Source organism: Macrosteles quadrilineatus, unplaced genomic scaffold (genome assembly GCF_028750875.1).
Source record: "Macrosteles quadrilineatus isolate MER2022 unplaced genomic scaffold, UCM_ALF_1.0 Scaffold_9__3_contigs__length_116548681, whole genome shotgun sequence".
In the NCBI taxonomy this organism is placed as follows: Eukaryota; Metazoa; Arthropoda; class Insecta; order Hemiptera; family Cicadellidae; genus Macrosteles; species Macrosteles quadrilineatus.
Window position 1 is genome coordinate 107422292 of NW_026542602.1, and position 23541 is coordinate 107445832.

The 23541-nt window shown below is 31.4% G+C and overlaps 1 protein-coding gene across 1 annotated transcript in view; it reads right to left on the minus strand.

Annotated features, from left to right (window-relative positions):
- Positions 1 to 17397: 17397 nt before the first annotated feature.
- The window catches only part of LOC129004399 (allatotropins-like), a 45547-nt gene continuing 39403 nt past the window's right edge, over positions 17398 to 23541 (minus strand). Inside the window, exons 2-4 of the mRNA XM_054432968.1 lie at positions 23130 to 23211; positions 21293 to 21504; positions 17398 to 20695 (exon numbers count right to left, since the gene is read on the minus strand). Of these exons, the coding sequence (XP_054288943.1) occupies positions 20536 to 20695; positions 21293 to 21504 (372 nt within the window). The 5' untranslated portion in view covers positions 23130 to 23211 and the 3' untranslated portion in view covers positions 17398 to 20535. The remainder of the gene's footprint in view (positions 20696 to 21292; positions 21505 to 23129; positions 23212 to 23541) is intronic.

Sequence of the window (23541 nt, forward strand, 5' to 3'; positions counted from 1 at the left end):
TGTGAATAGAAAAATCTGTTATATTCGAAAAATCATTGCACGAACTGGTTAGAGTGGCCAAATATTGGTACTGCACATCCCAAAAACATTATAACTACTGAAAACCTTTAGCGTGACAAAACTGTTTTCAGCTAAAACCTATTGTAATAACGTGACTTATTCATTATCCATTGTAATATAAAAATGATTAATCGTGAACAATAATTTGCCCAAACAACAAGAAAAGTTGTTAGTTTTTTATCCAAAACATGTATTATATTTAAAACATCAATTGTATAAAAATAAAACAGCAAGCCTAGAAACTAATTTAGAAGATACAAAAAGTAAATTCTAATTTCATTTAGAATCAGTTATTACTAATTCTTTGACGAATATTCGTAGATAAATGAAATTTGAATCAACTTATTTAATTATACGTGCATTATTATTGGACTAAAATTCACGTTCAGTTGACTTTTGTACTCAATTTTAATTCTTAGGAAATTTAGATTAATTAAAAATGACAATGCGTTGGTTAGCATATAAATGGCATCACCAATGATTATAATTGAAGTCTGTCTACCTCAAAGGTGGGATAGATTGATCATTTATCAACTGTATAGAACAGAAAATCTTTCATTTGGTTCTCAGTAAATTGCTGATGAGTAATCCGATATAATCTACTTTATTTATACCAACGTGATATTCAGATTTTTATTATCATCCAGAAAGGGCGTTTTTTATTGTCAATTAATGTACCTTATCACAGGATGAGAGTTATAATAAAAAACACACTTAAACAAATTTAATATTATGTATGTAAGCTAGTTCCTGAATACGTTGACAACATAATATGCTTTTCATTGTACTTTACTGTACTTTTTTTTAAATTCACTTATGCACATTAACCATTAATAATGGCTTACATGTACATAATTAAATAATAAATTTACGAAAAAAAATGAATGATTATTTTTCTACCCAAGGCCACAGTTTACATGGTAATAGTAAGAGTATTTTATAATCTTGAGGTAATCAGTTTAACTTATTGTCCTAGATCATTTTAAGCAATATCATTTCTAGGATTACGTTGTAGAAAAAAAAACTCACATATTGATCGTGCTTTACTTAATTTTGTAATTAACTATTTAATTTTAATTTTATACTTTCCAATTGCATACACAAAATAGGCTATTTGATTTATATATATTATTAACATAATTAGGATGGTTTTCAGTCAGCAGCCAAAGTCATTTTGCGGTACAGGATACAAAAACAAGTTTACGAAAAATAGTAAGTTTCAATTGACCTTTACTAAAATAAATTTCCAAAAATTCATGAAATGCCATACTGTCATCAAGGAAGAATAGTACTAGACAATATGTACATAACATACATCTATGTACGTAAACATAGATGTTTACGTATGGTATGTAACATGATGAAGAGAAATAATTTTAAAATTAGAAAGGGGGATTAGAATAACATTTGTTAGACAAAAAAACCTTAACATAGTTAATAAATGTAAAAAAGAACACAAGTTATTTTTCAGCACAAAAATACTATGATTCGAATAACGATAAGTAAGGAGCTTAAATTGGCATGTTTACCAACACTATATGTCCAATGATATTTGATATAAAGTCAAGAAGTTTTTGCATTACTTAGTTGAACGAGGGACTTTGACTGGTGAACCAAACTCAAATATCTGAGTCTAATTGACCAAACTATGTCTTTACATGTTCACTAGGGCGAGGGTTTGGCACAGAGTGTAACTTGATACTGCTGTTCATTAGTCGTCAAGTCATTTTGAGTTAAATATATTCGCACGTTCCTTATTTATATGGATATTACTATTTGTCCGTTTATCTCTTCATGATAATGATATTGATAACTTCTTCACGTTTACACTATGATTAATCTTTGGCCATAACCAACGCAGTTACATCATTTGAGCTGGATTGACGAAGGTAAAGCCTGTTTTTAATATCGTAAGTCCTTTATCCACACACATAAAAAAAAAAAACTTGTCAATTAAATGAAATTTAATTGCAGTTTATTAGAAACTCTTCACTACCGAAACAGCATAGTGTTTTGTTTTGCTATTTAATCATAATACCCCTTAAAATAATATAATTAACTTGTTTATACGATTAGTAATTGACTATTGCATTTATTTCATTACTGGGAGTAATCAGAGTGTGACAACGTTAAATCTTAGGCAAGTCGGTCGAAAAATAACAGAATAGCAGGCAATTCGTTATTTTGTCTAACAATAATTACAAGCATGTATGATTTTATAGTTTAAACAAATTAATTTAGGGTTTGTTCAAAACAACTAAATATTTGCTATGCCTTAGCCCTTAGCATGTGAAATGTTCTAATAGTAAGTTGCTAGTGCTTTTTAAGGTGAAATCCATCTCATGTTACTCAATTGCGTCAAGTCCTGTTGATTTGTGAACTTTAAAAAATGTCTGTAAAATTTAATGATTTAAAAATTTCATAGTTTTCTGTTGACTTTTAATAAAAACTGTGAGCCAAAGTAATGAAGTTAAGTACTTGTAGAGCTAATATTGTTTGCACTTGGTGTTGATCTATATATGTATAAAAAGGGTTTCTACGACGGTTAGCATTGACCATTATACTATCCAAACTAAATTACAAAGTGTTCTGATATTATATGAACAGTAAAAACATAGGTATAAAATACCTATAGATACACAATATAACGTTATAAATCTCGTCAGCAGAATCCATCGCTGCACCAGTACAACGTTAATTGCTTCCAGTTCAAACAAAAGTGTCAAACATTAAACATTTAATGCGGTGTAGATTAAAATTACCTTACTGGCAATAAAAAGGTGTTTACAATAAACACAAATACTGGAATGAATTAAATCCCTTAGGTTTGTTAAAATGTGCTTTTTACCTGTTTTTAGCTTCAGTATCTTGCATCCAAGCCATAACTATTCAAAGAAGTCTGTTCTTATTAAGTCTGTTCACATTTTTGTAACGTACAATTTTGTTAATTATTATCTCAGCAACGATATCCTCAAATTTATTTGTCAAGTGCACTTTTCCTAATGAATTGGAAATTAGTAATGAAATGACGATTTACATTTCAATTACATAAGATGTTTAATGTTTATAAATAACATGTAAATTATGTTTTAAATATTTAGGAAGGAGGTAATTTCCGTGAGTCATGGCTAAAATTTATGTTTAATGTTTAGTTTCAAACTTATCTTTATTTACTTTTGGAGTATAAATTTTATAATTACTGAGAACAATTAAAAATGTGACTTAAGTATCAGTTGAAACGAATTTTAGTCTATATACATTTTCAATTGTCTTATATAAAATCTTATTTGATATTGCAATAATTCCTTATTTATGCTATAATGCATTATAACATTTTTCAGCCATAATATTTACTATTATTTCATTATTCTGAGTATGTATCTTACCTGATTTAAAATATCAAATAAATATATGTATAATAACCGTTTGCAGCTAAACATTGATCTTGTTACAATTTGATGTTAAGGCTATTTGCTTGGTAAAACAAAATTTTTTATGTATCATGTGTATATAAAACTGTGTTAGGTTCTTAAGTGATTTACATTTTGATAAGACTGTGTCCAAAGAAAACTTGTTAAAGTATAAAGGATGACTTAGAGGATTAGGATTACACAGGTATTAGCAAGGTTTCGACGGAACAGGATTAAGCAACATTGAAGTCTCCTGGACTTGAAGAATAAAGTGCAAAAGTAATGAAGATTTTACACTTTAAGCTTCTTCATTATTTTACTTGCGACACACAAGGTGATTGAGGTGATGAAGATAGTAAATTACTCTTTACTTAAAAAAAATGATTTTTTTTTATTATCATAATTGCATTTAAGATTTTTATTTCTATTACTAGTGCAACAAACAGGGCTAATAATCTACGTTCATGATTGATCAACTTGCCATGGTGGCTTTTTTACGTAAAGCTCTGATAGTTCTGATATTAGGTAAACATTATTTTTAAATGTATCATCACTGATTTAATTACACACATGCTGCCCTTAGTTTCCAAAAAATTAGTTACACATTTAAAATATATAATATTGCACTCTGCTATGTCTTTTTAATTGACCAACATCAGTTTGCGATTTCATATTTGTGTCATTAATATACTGTAGTCATTCGTATATTGAAGGTTGTTATGAGTTAAATAATTAAGGATGAAAGAAAATGTACATTTAAAATAATTCTTATTTTCGGGAGTAGGTAAATGGTAGTAGTTTCCTTTATGAAAAAATGTATTGATCAAATTTAGCAAATTAATCCGTTTAATAATAAACTATTAACAATTCACTAATGAATAAACACTATATCACCTTCCCTTTATCAGTAAACCTAAGTACTCGTTATACTAATGTTATTTAAATGGGGAATAAAACTGTATTTTTTAAGGTGATATTAGTGTAACCAAAATGAAATCAAGCAAATGGATTTTTTTATTGTCTGCAGGTTTGCTTTGTTGGGGGTGTTAAACACTTACATGACAAATTTTTTCTTGGAACTTTAATAATTAAAAAGTCACAAAAAACTTTTAAACTTACGTCGAATGCTTGACTATGACCTCCCAAAGTATTTTGTTGGTGGCTGAATAAAGTTGTATTATCCACAACAGTCAGGTTGGAGAGTCATTAGATAGATATTATCTCTCGGTTACTCCCTCTTCTTCCTAAATTAATCACCAGCTTCAACATGTTAAGCATTAGTCACGCTGTGGGGAACGTTAACTTTGTTTACCCTTAGTTCAAGCATTTGCAGAAATGCATCACCGGATCATTTATATCCTATTAAAAAGGCTACATTTAGGAAAGTACTTACAAAGTGCTCTTTTGGGAATTGTAATTTTATCTTTAAACAACCACTTATCAATAGTAAATAATAAATCAATAGTAAATTGGCCTAAGGTGTAACAAAATGTATTTATAAACCTACAAGAAACAAACAAAACACTAAACAATATATTTTGTGTAGTGTATAAATTGTCTACAGTTATGAACATAGCAATATAGATATAAATAAATTTGCTTAGTTCGTCCTCGTAGTAAAATGGGTATTCGTGAGCATTTTGAGATAGCTGCATACGTCTGTGATGAATGTAAAAGATTAGTTGGAAACACTACGTGTTAAAAGGATTGGTTCAAGTTGAGTTACGGACGTGGAGACGGATAAACGTCCTAATTATTATTTGCACGAAAAGCTTATTCTAATTGAGACATTTATGCTAGTAAAATGCACGTGAACTTGCCATACCGCGTCAGTCATGTTTACTATATTGTGAAACTATCAGCTTTTGTGATTGAGTGAATTTGAATCCGTTCTTCATGGGTCTTGCATTTAAATACATTGATGACTCACAATGCTCCGCTTTGGTTGAAGATAATGCTTTTTGTTTGTAATATTTTTACAAATAGGGATTTGGTTTCCGGAAAGTGTTTTCAGATGGCATTTAAAATCTGCGTTAGCATTATTTGATCAATCTATATAAATAAAATTAGAGTTTTGTCTGTACATTGCTTAGAATAATGAACTTTTTGGTTATTTTTACATTTCATAGGTCAGAGAAACCGAATCAAACCTTATCTCAATTTCTGTCTGTCTGTCTGTCTGTCTGTCTGTCTGTATATCTGTCATTCTCTTGGTAACGCTAAAATACGCACTTTATTACAACTACTCCTCAATAACTATAGCACTGTCCCGCCTGAAACTTATTTTCCAAATACTATACATATATGAGATGGTTTTAGACGTATTTCATCGAATATGAGACAGTTAGATATTTAACAGTAAACCCTTGAAAATCAAGTTTTTGTCGATTTTTGACGTGGAATTTCTGGAAGCCCATGTTAACCTTATGAGAAATGAAATTATTGAATCTTAACAGCTGTTTCAATTAAACAAGTTGGTTCTGTTCTGTGATGTTCAATAGCATTAAAGTTACAAGGATTACCAACAGGGTGCAGCACTAGCACTATTATTTCTTTTACATTTATGACAACAGCTAATTTGCAACCTGGAGGCGAGTGAGCGTAGCGAACGAGCTAACCTGAAGGCAAGTGAGCGTAGCGAACGAGCTAACCTGAAGGAAAGTGAGCGCAGCGAACGAAATCCAACATACAGGTGAGTGAGCGTAGCGAACGAACTTCAACCAGGACGTGATTGAGCCATGCAAACGAGATCAGATAGTAAAAATAAAAGTAAGCCTACCGTTATAGGATCGACCGGCAGACACAGAGGTAATTTAACCTTTTATTGATTGTCATACCGATCCGGAACAACAAAAAACAACATAAAATGAAGCTATGTATAATAGTTTGGCCAGCATATCTTAAAATATGCAAACCAACTGCTGTTCTTTATATAAGAAGGTTTCAACTGAATATTATAAGATCCCCGTGCGTAGAACGGGTACACAGCTAGTTATAGTATATATTTCAAGAAGGGAAAATGAGGTTAGTTAGTCTTATCGCAATCACATAAAAAAGAAATTCCTGTTCACAAAAATTAATTAAGTAAGATTAGTTTCACAATTTAAATAAGAGTGATTCTCTGTGTGGGCTTCAACGTTATTTTACCTGAAAACTGTTTAAATATTTGCTTTCAACCTTTAATGAGTTTGGTTACACTTCATGTTATACCGGATCGTAAGCAAACAGCCAAACTCAGGGAAACGGTTCCATTGGTCAAAATATTGAGAAATTCTTGAATGAAATGTTTCCCCATATCAGATATAAAACTATCTTCGCATGATATATTTTTTTATGTTTCTATTCGATCTTTATGAAACTTTTGTATTTATTTTAAGGTAGAAGGAATTTTGTTTGTTAACTTTGACTATGATAATTGATTGATTGATATGCCAGCTAAGAGTCATTTAACGATAAAGAATAATAATATTCTTGATTCACCAATTCGAAATAGTGCATAGTATAGGATGATGTGAACGCCATGAAACTCTTTGTCGGTGATAAAATTTATAGTACAGATTTATATTGGCTTAGGCCTAATGTTTAGATGTTATAAGAAAACTATTTTGTAAAGAATCAAGAAATAAATGTCTTAGAGTAATATTGTAAATCGTTTGTAACGCAATTCTTTAAATAAACCGATAAAGTGAGTTCAACGGTAGCAACTAATATCAATTTACAAACAGTATTTACTACAGTAGTTAGTAGTTTACTAAATCAAAACCATAACTATTTAGAAACTGCGTGTAAAATCTTACTGTGAATCTAGTACAGGGTAAGTTATACTCTTTTGACAAAATGCATACATTTTCTAACTACTTAATCCATAAAACCTTTTTTACTAAATATGGGTTAATTGAATTAGTAATACATTATATAATGGTTCATACATCTACTTGTGCTAGCAATATTGATAACTGTAAATGTTACTTAAATGGCGAATCACTTTTCGGTATTACAAATTCAAGAAGGTCTTGCTCAAGCATCAAGGTTAATATTGAGTTAGCCTCATCTTCAAAAGCACTTAGAGCTAGGACCAACGCAGAGTTCTACGATCAAATTTCAATTTATTGAATTTCTCCAATCCACACGCATTGCATATTACTTATCAACGTTTTACGCCAAGCTATCAGACAATCAAATACAGGTAAGTTTATTTTCAAAACATTTAAAAACTGTATTTTACACTAACCATTATCATATCAAGAAGATAAATGGTTACTGTTTGGTTACTGGAATTGCTCCATAGACTACGATTATTGTTTGTCATTATTACCTTTCCCACTGGAAAATAGCGTGTCATGGATTAACAGTAATATGTAACACTAAAATAATACCTGATGCCTTTTAAATGATCATTGTTCAACCTCAACAACTATTTAAGTATATTTACTGAGTTGTTTGCTTTATATTCTTATATTGTGACAATAACTAAACCATTTACTTACATTAACTGTTTTCTACAAATATTTTGACCAAAAAAATATCTAATTAATTCTAAATTTGAAACCAAAATGAGTGTTTGCAAACTACAAATCACTTCATAATATCTTCGAGTCACAAAGTTAACAGTAAATATTACAAAATGCTACATAGGATTCTCTTAAAACTACTAATTTAGTTATAATTATGAAAAAGTTAATCCTAAGTAAATATAGCTGAAACTAATTTAATTAATTTCTTCTGGATGGCTACAATGTCGTTATTCCAGGATTATAGGAAAAATTTTTAAAATTTTGTAAATGGGGGACGGTAAAGATTTACTTATATTACATCGATAAACATTATGTACATAATTCAGTATACCCAAGGCCTTTCCTTGGTTGCCATGGTGAATGTAAACATACGTATTTTATACGCTGGTGTGACGGGATGCTGTTTAATTTAACTCTGGATGAGGTGCGCAAAAAGTGACGTCATTTCTATATATTTATGATCAATACCGTTAATTTTCTTATTTTCGTACAGCTAATCATCTTCTTATGTATTATTCTACTGCTTGATGAATTCTTGGTTTTAGTTTGAACATGATTATTATTTATCGCATAAGAAGTTGATTATCACACGTTTCTGTAAAAGCGTGCGCAAGATAATAATTAGTTTTTTATCACGCGCTTACATATAAAATAGTTGTTATATTATAAACGTGCAAGATAATAAATAGTTGTTTATCATGCGCGTACATATAAAATGGTTTTGTTCTTACGCAGGTGCAAGATAAAGATTTTATTTATCCTGCAAACTACAAATTGTTAATGCTGTAGAAGGATAATTAAGTTTTTTGCCTCACGATTAACATTTTAAGAATACGTTGAGATTGAACAATACAGCAGCTCAAGACTTTCTTGGAAAAAGCTGATTATTCTGGATATATATTAGTGACTATTTGGTTTGAATAAAAATCATATGTTAGTGTAATTCACGAGGTATTTCAATCGGACGGAATTGGAGTACATGATTTAACGCAAACAAAGTTCGTTGTTGGTTTATCATACACAGAACTACAACTTCTCTCTGAAATTCCTCAAATAATAGTATCTGTGTTTAAATTGTGTTTTAATTGCTATGCGTACTAAAAAACATAAATTGAATTGTAAACAGTAGCCTATATATTAGTGATGAATTGGTTTGAATTAAAACATTATTATGTTATGACTGTTGAGAATTGAAAATAGCTTGGTCTAGGAACAAGTCGATAATCAATGTTCAATATCACAGTTTTAGTTTGAAATGTTCATATTTATGAGAATTAATTTTCCGATCAATAAACTTTATATTGAAGTACATTTATATCGGTTTTGTGATTCATCTATATAAATGGTGATTTTTTTATTCTGGAGGAGTCAGATATATATGAGTGCTATATATTTCATACTTACATTTTTATATTTACCATCGAACAAAGTCAATCTTTTTAGTACTATAGTTACCAGTAACCACATTTGTAGACAAAGAAACGGGTTTGGTTGAATTCTACGTTATTATATACCGGGTGAATCAGACCACATGTGCACATCCTTTTATGGGAGTTTGTTTTCACCTAGAGCACAGAGAACATACTACTATCCTAGAGACACGAAATAAAATTATTCCCCCCTAAATCACATACGAAGAATCCATTCAAAATATTTAGAACATGACCCAAGTACAGAGTGTTTTCTATAAATGAAGGCCACGAGTTTGAATCTCGAAATTTCTTTACGACAAACTATATCTTGTTATACATTTGCTTAGAGCAACATTTTGGTGAAAACAACTCAATTATGACAACTGGGGACTTCAGCCACAGTGGTTAAATTTCTTCCTTGATGTGTCATTAAATATTTTGTAACCATCGTATAAAAGAGCATGTCAGCATATAATCCATCACCATTTTTACGGCATGCGGCGTACCATGTGATTATACATTTTTAATTATGTGGTTGCGTGAGATTATGAGTCACATCACACATCTTGCTGTGCAAATATGTCGTGTCTTTAGCAATTAAAATATATTACAAGTAAATTTTAAAATTTAAATATTTTAAATGAAATGAAAAGTTTCTTAGCTTGGTATCAAGTTCAATAAAATAAGAATGTTTTATAAAGTATAAAAATAATACAACTTAAATATATACACGATGTAAACAATAAATACACGTTTGAGTTCCTTGATATTCTAGCATACGCAGGAATAAAGCTAACAACCCAAGGGTATCGCCTGTCAAATTATAAAGAGTCCTTTAGTAAAATATATCGTTTTCTTTGACAGGGTGTGGAAGAATGTAAAAGTCAGAACGTTTTAACTGTTGGTAGGTTTATTTCAATTATTTTTAAATGCATTAAGATATTAATTATTTTTAAATAACACATGGATGTAATAATATTCACTGCAAAAGCCAGATGCTATTTGTAGTTTTCTATGAATTAATTAACTATGCTATCTGACAATAAACTAATCCAGAAAACTTGCTCATACTCTTGTATTAGCCTGACATTAAAAGGTCTACTATTCATAAGGAAAACAATGAAGCGTTAGGAGTACGTACATTTTTGCAATTTATGTTGCAATAGCTTTCTAACCATAAAAAATTGCTTTTGAACCGTAAAACGTACACGAATAGTTGTTTAAATAAGCCGTTGTGTCGTTTTGTTTATGTTTAAAAGGGCTATAAAATGCTTGTTGTAAATTGTTTAACTAGTTTTGTGAAAAAAAAAAAACATTCAAAAATGAAAATTTTTAGAAAACGGCACAACGCCAACGTATAAAATGCGCAAAATATTTCCCTGATTCGATAAATTAGATATATGTTATGTACTTAAGAACAAAAAAAAACTTGAACCCTATGAAAAACATATTTACACATCCTGTGCTTTTAAGCTTACTTACTTTTCGTGTCCGGAAATCAGACTTCGCTTTTCCAAAAATTAGCTACCGATATGGCTTTGTCATTCGCATGTAAAAGATTATCTAATGTGCAAGACTGGTCTAGGCGTGGGCAGATCAGCAGATGGCCAGGATCCTGAACAGCACCACACGCGCACAAGATGTTTTCTTCGTCTGGTAAAAGACCCCATTTTGGCATGTTCGTCTTGCATTTTGGTACCTCGACCCTAATTCGATTTAGGGTCTTCCACACCGTGTAAAAAAGGCCTCCACCAGGAGCCAGTTCCTCCCTGGCTGGTATGGGAGGGCTAGTCAACGTGGCCTCCCACCTTGCCACCCGATTGCTTGACAGTGATCCATCCAGGACTCGTGTCCGTGCTTTTAAGCTAATTTCGTATAACACCTATAAAATAATAATGTGATACACTTTACTTATATACTTTCTTATTAAATGGTGACCATACAAAGTAGGTATTTTAAGCCAATATATTAAGAATATATCACTGCTTACAATCTAAACGCAAAATCCAAAAGTTCCGTTTTATACTTACACCCTTTATTAGCAAAGTTATAGTTGATTAATACTATTACAACAGGTAATACAGATAATACAAGAGTATGCACCCTTCTTACAATATTACTTTTCGTATTATATTTACATTGGTTTCATTCTGCTACACAAATCCATTATTAGTCAGATTTATTACTATGTCAGAACGACTGGACGTTGTAAAGTGACCTAATTTGGTATGCATGAGTTCTGTACCAAACCATTTCTCTTGCAATTACAACTGGGAGATTGTTATGTTATGCAAGGTTTCATTATATATTAAATTCGTAATCAAACGCATCGTCAATAGGTGCAATCTAGAATATGATTATAACACTTCCCTGTAGTGGTAGCACCATAACTTTAAAATAGATTACCAACAAAGAAGTAGGTCGTTTTATTTTGGAAATATAATTTAAATATTAGATTGACGTCATCACTTTTTCATGTTAATAATCCATTTCATTTTTGTAATAATATCCGTGAGTAATGATAATTAGAGAAATTAGTTAACTACAAGCTTTGCTACAAGGCAAAAATGTGGTTCAGATTCCACTTGAAACAATATGTTCCTTAGTTCAAATTAGCTGTATGGGCTATTAATTAACATCTGTATCTAAAGGAATATGCCATGCTTAGTTACTAATAAGACTACAAGATCGCGCCCCTCATCCTGCACTCATCTCCATTCATACTTGGCTTAAAATACCTACTTTCTTATTTGTCACCATTTCAAAGTTAAGTATTAAAGTATAATACATAATGAATGGGTATTGTGCTTACGACAGAGCCTTACTTTATAGCACTTTGTAATACTATGTTAAAATACTGAATTAATTAATTAGTCTTGCAAAACCAGCGCACGTTGTATTTTTTTCAAATTACAGGTTGAAGTGACAAAAGATGCCAGTTCAATGGCCCCTGCTGCTGAATGATAAATGAATCCGTTTTGACAATAACACCGTTCTGAGGTACAAATTGGATTTATTCAAGACAAAAACAGCTTTTATTGTGAGGTTTTTATTCATTTTCGTTTGTTTCTTACAAAATACATTTTGGGTTATTCGTTGCCCATAGGCTAAATTTGTGCGCATTCAATTCCGTCTAAGCTAATTTCTCCATGTATACCTTATAAACTTTTGATAATACAAATCTGTAAGTAGTCATGTTTGTGTTATGAACTTTGGCAAACTATGCAGTGAAACATTATTTTGCTACAACGTTCATCGTACTGAAACATAATAATTGGATTTATCTTCTACTGCAATTTTGTAAACCCCCCCCCCCCTATCTGCTCTTGTAATGCATGGTAACAAACTAATAAACTATATGTGATCACAGTTTTATTTAGCCAAACTACTAAGTCACATAGCAATTAACAGAAAAGTGTTTGTTTTAGACGTATTACCACTTCCGTTTATCTTTTTTGAAGTCAAAATTTTAAATTTTATAGTTGTTTGAAATATATATGAAATCTCTAAACACTAACTGGTTTCAAAGCAGCTGTAGTACTCGTTTATCGTGATGAGATCAAAACGCAGAATAGAATCACGTAGTACTCTTTAGATCAGTTTTGAAGATAGTCAACTTAAACAACTTACTGATAGAAACATACATAAGGTTTAATGCTTGCACGTGCAACTGTTTAGGTACCGGTATAACCATAGAAATCACTCTGTTATCAAAACTTTTGTTTTTGTTCTGTTGTTCATTATATCTTTGTGACCGGTGATATTTGATATTGGATTTAAACTGTATGGAATTTCATTAAACTATATCTAGCTATGAATGTGGAAATACATTCTTTTTACAATCAATTTTCACTTAAATATTGAAGAAATTGAAAAGGGTTAGTTATTGGTTTAGCTTTATAATTTTTCTACAAATGCATACTCCAAAGTTTTCAAAAAATTTGTATTTCCAGAAGGATTTCTACAATATGCAGTATGAAATACAATATCTTTCCGACTGAAAGTCAAATAAAAGGTCTGAAACACCGTAGTCTTCGGGTTAATATCGTGGCCATCTTCTAAGTAGTAGCACAGAAAACATACTATTGTTTTCTGTGGTAGTAGTAACGAGGCACGTCCGACGGTGGTGGATAAGAGAGGGTAGATTATGGCAAGAGTGCTGTGCCTAAGGGTAGTCCTTAATCCCCTTCGTGTAGGGTTGGAAACTTGAAACGTTTCTGTAAATAAATTCTATGGGCCTAACTAATACGCATTAAATTATATTTTAATTGATAATAAAACTAATTTTTAACATACAAAATTCTAAAAGCGTTTCGTTGTTTAACAAGAGTAGTCATTTTGTATTCTTGGTGAAGTCTGTAAATCGTATTGGTAGTAGACAGTAGAGTTAGTTTTAATTTAGCATCGTCTATGGATAGACTGTGACTTAAGGTGTCTAGTAAAAAAAAAAAAAAAACTAAATAAAAATACTTTTAACATAAAACACTACTTGAAGGCGAAACGCAACTCAAAGATGGGACACAGGCTCAGTGATCTTGTCAGCTTATTCCTTAGCTACAAGGTGTAGTGTTTGTTAAAGACAAGCTTACCTTGTTTTCTTTTCAGAGAATAAACAATATTTCTGTAAGGATCAATAATTCTTATGATTTATTTTACATGTGATTTGCAGTTTATTTGTATGAATTACTTGTAAATACTTGTGCAAAGGTTAGTAAGAATATTATTTTCCAATACATGTAATAATTATATTGCATAAATATCTTGGTTGACATTTTGTCATATCAATCTTTTAATCAGACAATACACATTGAGCTGTCAAAATTGTGTTGTAGGTTTAGGAAGTACTTAACTAGGTAAATCCATTAAATACTTAATATCCTGTATAACAAGGGATGTTTAACAGTAAATTATAAATTTTTATACCCCAACAAGGTTCCACACACAACTTTGTTGTACTTTTTTATGTGTTTAGTTTACAGCAGACTGAAAGTTTATGATTATTTTGTATTTAAAATATATTTTACTTTATATACAACATTAAGTGTGCTTCAAGTTATGTGTACTTCAATATTTTGACAATTGTTTCAAGTTAAAACGATTGGTCTGAATTTCCAACTAAAATTGTTATTCCATTGTTACGTTGGGTAACATTCGTATGGTTTCGTAACGTTAAGATTATGTAGTGGTTTTAAATCACTATTCTGAAATTGATAAGATTTGCATTTCTCAAGCAAACAATTATTTAATCTGGATGTGTGAATAAAAAAAAAACTCAACGAAAACTAATATTCCATGGGTTTTAAGCGGCCTTCAAAATAATCAGAAACTGTGTCTATATGTATTTACTACTTACATCAGTAAGGTTAAATACAGCCAGTCTTATAAAATTAAACTGGTGTGACGTTTACTTTTTACTTTGGAAAGTAACACCCAAAGTATGTTTTTTTAGTAAACTAATTACCAAATTTAAACTAAATACCATAATAGGTTTTACTTGTTAGAGGATAAACTTGGTAATCTTTTTATTTGAATTAACAAATTTCTATTTACTTATTCACTCAGGGTTGTTAAATCAAATTAATTATTTTGTTTGTGCATTTAGTCGGTAAGCCGAGACCGATCACGATTACTACCCCAATGGCCTACAAAGTTCCTTTTTGTTAGTATAAAGAAGTTATTTTCTTAAATCAATTAAAAAAAAAACACAATTTCGTTGATAGGAATTCATCCCAACATGAGTAAGATTGATATTTTAAATAATTTCCTTCTAATTAGTAGTGTAAAATTAGGTTTATATTATATAAGTTAAAAAACTCATACTCATGACACAAACGAAAACCTTGTACAATTAAATAAACATATTTGTATAAGCACTACAATCGAGCCACTGAAATATCATTTGCTTATAAAAAGAGTTACGTTCAGACAAATTCTAATATTATTAAACCTTACCTTGAAAAGTGGTCGCAATATTTTGATAACAATCTCGCAATGTTGTGTGGGTTCAGAGCAATACAACCTTCAGAGGTCGAAGCGTGGGTTTTTTTGGGAAATTCAATAAATTTATATTAATGTACATAAATGATCAGTGTTTTCTAATATTGCATTGTTATTTATGATTGAAAAATAACCTGGTACGTGTTTCTAACTTGAAAATGGCATTTATATGATTATATTGAACACGTATAAACAGTATATACAATTATAAAAAAAATCATCGTGCTTGGAAATTCGTCTAGATTATAGGCTTACAATATACATTTTTCTTTTAATGAGTAAATAGTTTGAGGGTTTGTAGTATATTGACAATTTTAGGAAACAAGAAGCCCAACTTTATTTTTGGTAACAAAAAGTGATATATCGAAATTTTAGGATATAAATTGCCAAAAATATCCCTTAATCACAAAAATTTTGTCCCAGATTAAAAAAATATGTAATTTCTCCCATTTTTTGTACCGTTATTGGTAGTTTGTAGTAAAAAAAACTTTGTTTTACTCGTGTTTCAGATCAGACATTTTGCGAAGTATTTCAGAGATGAAGGGGACTAAATTAATTCAGTAACAATGTGATTGTAATACAAATATTATTTTAAATGATCCTAATAAAACTAATAATGCAACTCAACATTATCCTCAACACTACATAGATTATGTAAACCAGTCACCATTCAGTGTGTTTGCTATATCCACATCGTATAAGGCAATGTGCCAAATAAACCAAACTCCATTGTGGGTAAATCCACTTAAAACGTTATTGGCTCCCCACTAACCCTCTAACAGTTTGGGATTCATATTTTATGGCGTGGAAGTACAATGTTTCAAGCTACCATGAGCATTTAATCCCTCAGTAAGTCTTTCATCTGTCAATGTATCACAAATAGAAGGAAATATAGGAAATACTTTAACGTTGCTTACTTATGTGATGGAAGTCTTAAACAATCTGTTGGTGCAAATTATAAAATAGAATTATTTACAGACGTCATTTTGCTCCTCAGATGTCTTGAATGTGTTTACTTTTAGTCAGAGAAAAGTCAAGTATGAATACACTCCTAAACAGTACCAACCTAACAATCAAATCCATAACAACAGCAACAATCAAATGAGCTTTTCGGTTTGATCTCTATAACATTGGACAAAAATGTCAAAAAAATATGCCAGTTTAATTATACTGGGTGTTTAAAATAGATTGGTTCAACTTAATACTTTAATCATACTGTTACTTTGAAATTACGGCGTGCTACTTGTGTTTGTTGCATCTACCACGTACTCAGTTTTTTTTTCATAATTGTTGCCAAATTTCATTAATTTGAATAGATATTGAGAACTAAAATTAAAATGGTTAGCTAGCACACTAATTGGATTAGGTTGACTAACATATAACTTTCTATTTTTGAACCTAAGAATGATTATTAATAAACGTATGCTTAAGATAGATGTGTTTAACCCATTGTACTTATTGCTTTAAATATGAGCAGAATTCTGTTATGTTTCATTCTTGGACTAATTCTTAGTGTACGTAGCACGTACAAATTATTTATATGTAAGGCATGCTAGTGTGACTCTTTAGATCTCAATCATAAGATAACCAGCATAATTAAAGTCGTTTACATTTTCCTCCTCATGTCTAAGAAACCAATTTCCAAAAAGTTTTCTTATTAAGGTTATATTTAATTGAGTCTGGACTACTCAAAACCAGTTGTAATACATTTACGGGCTGGTGTAGTTGATCTTTGGTAAGAAACGTGCAAGAACTGGTTAGTATTTGGCTCTGCACTGTGTTTAAATGGATGGCAAATGTATCCAATAGTAGATTTCGAACAAAAGGTTTTATATGCACCTGCCTTATTACAATGCTATTAATTTACTTAAGTTAAGTTCAACACAGCATAACGTCTTCTCAAAAGAAACATTCGTAAGTGATTGAAAACCTTTGTTTATTAATAAACCTTTGTTGTTACTACATAAAGAGATTTGTAGGGAATAAAAAGTCAAAATTCTGCAGCTTGGTAACGGTAAAATGGAATTTTATTTGTAAACAATTACTCCATTTACATAGACTATGTAAACATCTTTTGACCTCAACATTGATAGTAAAATAAAACATAGAGACTATTTACAGGAGTCGAGGGGTTTTGAACGACCCAAGTCGGTGGGCTCAAAGGAGAGTCGCTCAAAACCCGCGACCCAAAAATGGGGTTCTGTTGCCTGGAGACAGCTTCAGTCACTAAACTGTGGTGTACAAACAATGTTTCAAAACACTACAACACTATAAGATGATCAAATATGTTCATTGTTTGTTCATACAATTTAAGTTAGATAAGAAATCATTAAGCCTATAAGAGAGGTAAGGGTTTTTGATAAGAAAAGCAATTATTTTATAATAAAATACTACTATTACTATTTGTATTAACAATAAGTTTAAAATTAATGTTTCTCCAAAGAATTATTCCTTGTGGTTGAACAACTAGCGTTCTTTCGATTGATTTATAAAATAATAACTTTTAATACAAGACCAATTCAACAGTAGTTAACATTGGCTAACTGGAACCCCAATTTTACTACTAAAACAGCTAAATAAACATAACAAATGTGTTTTCAAGGAATTTGGCTCCAAAAATGCTATATGCTTGTAAAATTGAGGTTTGAAATATTCTGGATACCATTTGACTTTGGTAATATTTTAAAAAGCTAGATAATTTGTTAATAATTCTTTTTCATCACTCCGTAACGAAAGTAACTATTTTCGATAACAGCTGACATCAATGAAAGTAGCCGTTTCCCAAGCTCTAATTTAGGGCGAGGAAAAATCGATCAGCTGTTTTTCCCTCGCTCTAAATTTACTTTCGTCGCTCTCAATTAGTTCTCCATTTATTCACTACGCGCGCTAGTGTTTTGTTACAGTTTAATTTAATGATTTGAATCAGCTGTTTTTATTGTTTGACAATCTAAATGTAAACATAAACAGGCATAAGCTTGTTTTGCTGTGTTTTTAGCTTAGTGCGTATTTAAAAGCGGCCAAAATATGTCTATTATTTCGGACGATTTATCGAAGAAAGCTTTAGAGATAACCAAAAACCTCCTTCCAGAGAAATCGAGAGAGAGGTATAATGAGGAGTTCAGGAAGTTTATGGACTGGTGCCAAGGACACAATGTTTTACCAAAGAATGTAAGTGACGAAGTTTTATTAGTATATTTATCTGAGAAATCTAAAAGCATGAAACCAACAACGTTGTGGAGTAAATTTTCTATGATAAAGAGTGGTTTGAAATTAAAAGAAAATGTGGATGTATCAAAATTTAACAAATCTCTAGCATTTCTTAAACGTCAATCAGTGGGTTATCAACCTACAAAAGCTAAGGTTTTTACTGAAGACGAAATTCAAAGATTCATGGTTAACGCTCCTGACAATGAATGGTTATTGAGCAAGGTCATCCTAACTCTGGGTATTTATGGAGCTTGTCGAAACCACGATCTTATAAATTTAAAAGTAGAAGATATTACAGACAATGGCAGTTTTTTTGTCGTGTTTCTCAACGATGGCAAAACACACATTAAACGCAGTTTTACCATAACCAATGACAACTGTCCATATAGACCATGTGATTTGATTCGCAAATATTTGTTATTGCGCCCCAGACAAATGAAAAGTAACCGATTTTTAATTGGTTACAGGAAGGGTAAATGCGTGGGACAAAATGTAGGGGGTCACACAATCAGTTCAATCCCAAAAAAGGTAGCAGAATACCTTAAATTAGACGAACCGGAGCGCTATACTGGACACGCCCTCAGGCGTACCTCAGCCACCATGCTAGTTGAGGGAGGAGGGGATTTACTTGCCCTTAAATCACACGGAGGTTGGAAATCCTCTAATGTCGCAGAGAGTTACATAGAAAATTCCATTGGAAGAAAATTACAACTGTCAAGAAAACTGTTTTAAAATCCGCATGCAATGAGTTCAACAGCTGCTGAGAATACAAACAGAAATGTTGTAGAAAAAACACATTCAGGAAGCCAAATAGATTTTTTTGACATTGATCATGTGTTTAACAACTCAGAAGATGAAGAATGTCCTCAGAGAAAAATAAGAAAAGTTGATGAAACAAACACGACCACTACAAACGTTTCAACGATTCAAGAACTTCAGAAAAAACTTTTAAACGAAGGAGTGAATGTCTCCAACAATGAAAACTGTACAATAAACATAACCATAAACTTCTAATTTTTTGATTGTTAAGTAGGTTCCCTTTGGATTTTTTTTATGTTTAAAAAAAGATTAATCGAGAAATATACAAAGGTTTCCTTTTAGAAGATTTTATTTTGATGTTTAAAATAAATAATTTAGAAATAAACTAGTTGTAATATTACTGAGGTCTGTTATTCTGTGTTTGTGTATTTTTGCGTCGTGATGAAAAGTATCGTTCATAACTCGTACCGAAAGTTATTTTCCGGCTCTTGCTCCATTATTCCCGTCCTCGGCTTCGCCTCGTACGTGAAAATAGCTCTCACATACTCGGCTTCGCCTCGCATGTGAAATTGGATTTTCCTGTGTTCGGCTTCGCCTCACACAAAAACTTGAGCGCGCTCCGGAAAATGCCACTTTCGGTCCTAGTAATGAAATATACTATTCTATTTATTGGTAAAATGCAATGTTTTAAATAAAGGTGTATGCTCTAGAGGATTTTTTGTATTAGAATCAAATTGAAGTAACGCTCTTTGTTAAGACGTTACTTTACAAATACTCTATATTGCATATACTTGTGCAGCACAAACCTGCAACTAAGCAACTGATGTGGCTGTTAGACATGGTTTACCGTATACACAGCATAAAATGGTTGAACTATAGGTAAGAAAATAATATAAGAATATGGCTATCCTTCCATTTAATATAACCATTAAAGATAACCTAACCAAACAAATTAAAAAAAGTCGCTTCAAACCAAAGTGTTAGTGCAAGGGTCATATTTATACAACAAATTAACTAGTTTATGTCTATACCTCTCCTTACGTTATGTTTTTTTTTCATACTTTCCGTGATAAATTTGTCCAAGTAACATATTGGAACAATAAAAATCTAAATCTAATAAAAGATAACTTGTAGTTGTTCGAAGCCTTCCAGTGTCTCCAGGCTTTAGTCGTGGGTTTACTTATATGGGATAGCTTGTGGTTTTTCAAACAATGGCCTTAACAGTTCATCTGCAGACAGCTCTCCGTCCTGATTCGAATCTATGAACTTGTGAACTATTAGTCGTGCCAGCTCTCCGTTATTTTGTAGTTCATCTGCAAACCAATCTGCTGGGAAACTGTGAACAAATATCGATAACCATTAAATTTTATAAATGTAGAAAAAACTACTTGTCCCTTTATTCTATTCGCAAAAAAATGTGTACTTAAAAAGCAAACTATCATATGATCAATTAATTTATATTTCACACATCGGAGCGAACTAGAGAATAGCAAGAATTGCGTGGTCACCCTATTCAAACTTCACACACATTAAACCCTCTCTAAGCATCCATTCAAGTTGCCATCTTACATTCCCGATAACTAAAGAACTGTTTACAGTATTAAATAAGAAGTGTAGGTAGACAAACAAAATTATAGGGGAAAGTCTTAACCCATTCTAGAGTGAACAAAAATGTTTGATACAAAAAAAATATATATACTCCTCGTAGGTAGATAGGCATCAGTAAATGCAAATTTTACCTACAGATTTTCATTGTAAAATCATATTAGCAGCCTAGATTTACATTTATGGATTAATGAAGCTTTTCATACGATTGATTTATGTGGAGGAGTTATAGTCCAGAGAGTGGATGCTACGAAAACAAATCAAAGTCGTCCCACACTGGATGTTCCATCCAATTATAAATCCTCAAGATTCGGGTTTCCAAGTTTACCTGTTGGCCTCATTAGTAGGTTGCATGTCAGGACTGATCATCTCGGAGTCTGCTCTCTTGCCGAAACCGCGAGCCGTGGACAGTGCGTGGTTCTTGAAGCCCCGTATCGACCTGGGTTTGTCCCTCATATAGACTGGGACATTTCCCGTAGCAACCGTCACCAGAAGTATCAGCAACCACATCAGCACCGTGTACGCCCTCATTGAGCCCATCTAAACATACAATCGACACTTCAATGAATCAAATACAGTTTGTGACTACTATACAGGCAAACTGATAGGTACTGTAGAGAATGATAATCATTTTGTCCTTGTAGTCATCCCGCATCTTATCTCAATCATGTTTTATTGTAAGTTTCAGTATTTATTTATCTAAAAAGTCTCGGAATGGGGCTAAAATAGGTTTTGGAAGTTACAAAAAGGTTCATGTAAAATGTAGTTATATGTAAATAATCAGTAGAAAGAAAATATGGACAGCCAGTGTTGACTTCACTTATTAGGTTTCTCACATTAGCTGTATATTAGTGGATAGAAAAAACATAAAAATATATAAGATACAAATGGAAAAGAAATTCTATATCATGCCGAGTACTGACGGAATAACTTCCTCAATTTAGCGAACCTTAGTGGAGTTTTATGATTTTTTTTTAGTTGCGTGGATTTCCTTATGTAAGTATTTTTTCCATCGGTGAACATCAATATAAACATAAGTTAAACAAAATATTTTGGAAGTAATGTAATAGGCTAAATGGACTTTTCCTCGCCAAATAGATTAGCTAGACATTAGTGTACGTCTTTTGCAAATCGTTGCTTAATTAAGCAGTAAAAACCAGTCATAGCTTATACTCAGATACTTAACTACCAAGACAAGGCGGCGGATTCTGGTGTCTACTTTTTTTAAGTAGTCAAAAAGATATCAGTACATGAGCAAGAAGAAATTTAATTATGCCTAATTATGCACTGTCAATTGTTGACATTCAACAGTTTAAAAAGCTTTTAAGCGCTAGAAGTTTCGTTTATTGTACCCTCTTTTAAACAGGAAAACGAATTTAAACCAAACTTGATACAATTCTGTACACATCACAATAGTTTTTATTCAAAGTTAATCAACGTCACCGTATATTAAAAGGGAAAGTTTAATTTAGTAAATTAAATCCAAACAAAGATAGGAATCACAATTAATCAATCTAAGTCTTATTCCGTTTTATTTATTTACGTTTAGCGTAAGGATTATCTTTATCATGTTAAACTAAAAGAGAATTATAAATAAATAAAAATTGTCCTTGGCTACAACCCCAAACAGAACTATTGGATTAGTCAACTACAAAATTAGTTATTCTATTATGTGATAATTTTGTATAACGAATAATTTAACAATTCTTAACATATAATTTAATTTATTACATAATCTTAAAAATACAGAATTCAGGAATTGCTCCCTCCATTATCAATATAGGTAACAAAACACTCCCAATTTTGTCTCTTCGGACCTTTTTACACATTCAAAGTTCTCATTATGTATTATAAAATTAGTTTATTAATAACACATATGATACAAGTGTATTTGATACAAGACAAATACGTGTATTACAATACACTGAAGCAGGGACGACAAGCAGTGTATTATAATCTGGATGTATGTGTGAGAATGACTGTCATTGACGAAGATTTTGTTGTGTCTTTGGCATGGATTATTTACTCAAGACCAGTGATCAAGGACAACTAGCTCAGTTCCGAAGGCGATATATTTTCTCGAGGTTAAAAACCTGATCATTAGGTACCTATACTGTTAAATCATTTAACATATCTTCAACTTAATGGTGATGGGATTATTTTACCTAAGGTGTTATATAGTCCGGAAAGGAAAGACCAGGGCTACTGCAACGCTAGAGAGCGGGCTGCAATCACACGGGCTGGTCTCTGCAACAACAGAAAATCACCTCATATCAATCGCAGTTTATCATATCAATAAACCGTAAAAAACTGCTCAAAGTCACTTTCAAATACTGTGGGGTTTCTTTTTACGCTATGACCGTAGAATACGAATAGGTTCAGTTTTCTGTTGACTAAAATCGTTTTCAAACCAATAGTAAAAATATTGATTTTCCAGCTAAAACACAAAAATGTTTTATATTTCCGTAACTTATTTTAAACAAGTTAAAAGGACATTTAATTGAGTACTAAGATTTTTTCATAAGTTACATGCTACCCGGTACTTAAGTTTGATAATTTTCGCTGTCTAATTACCCA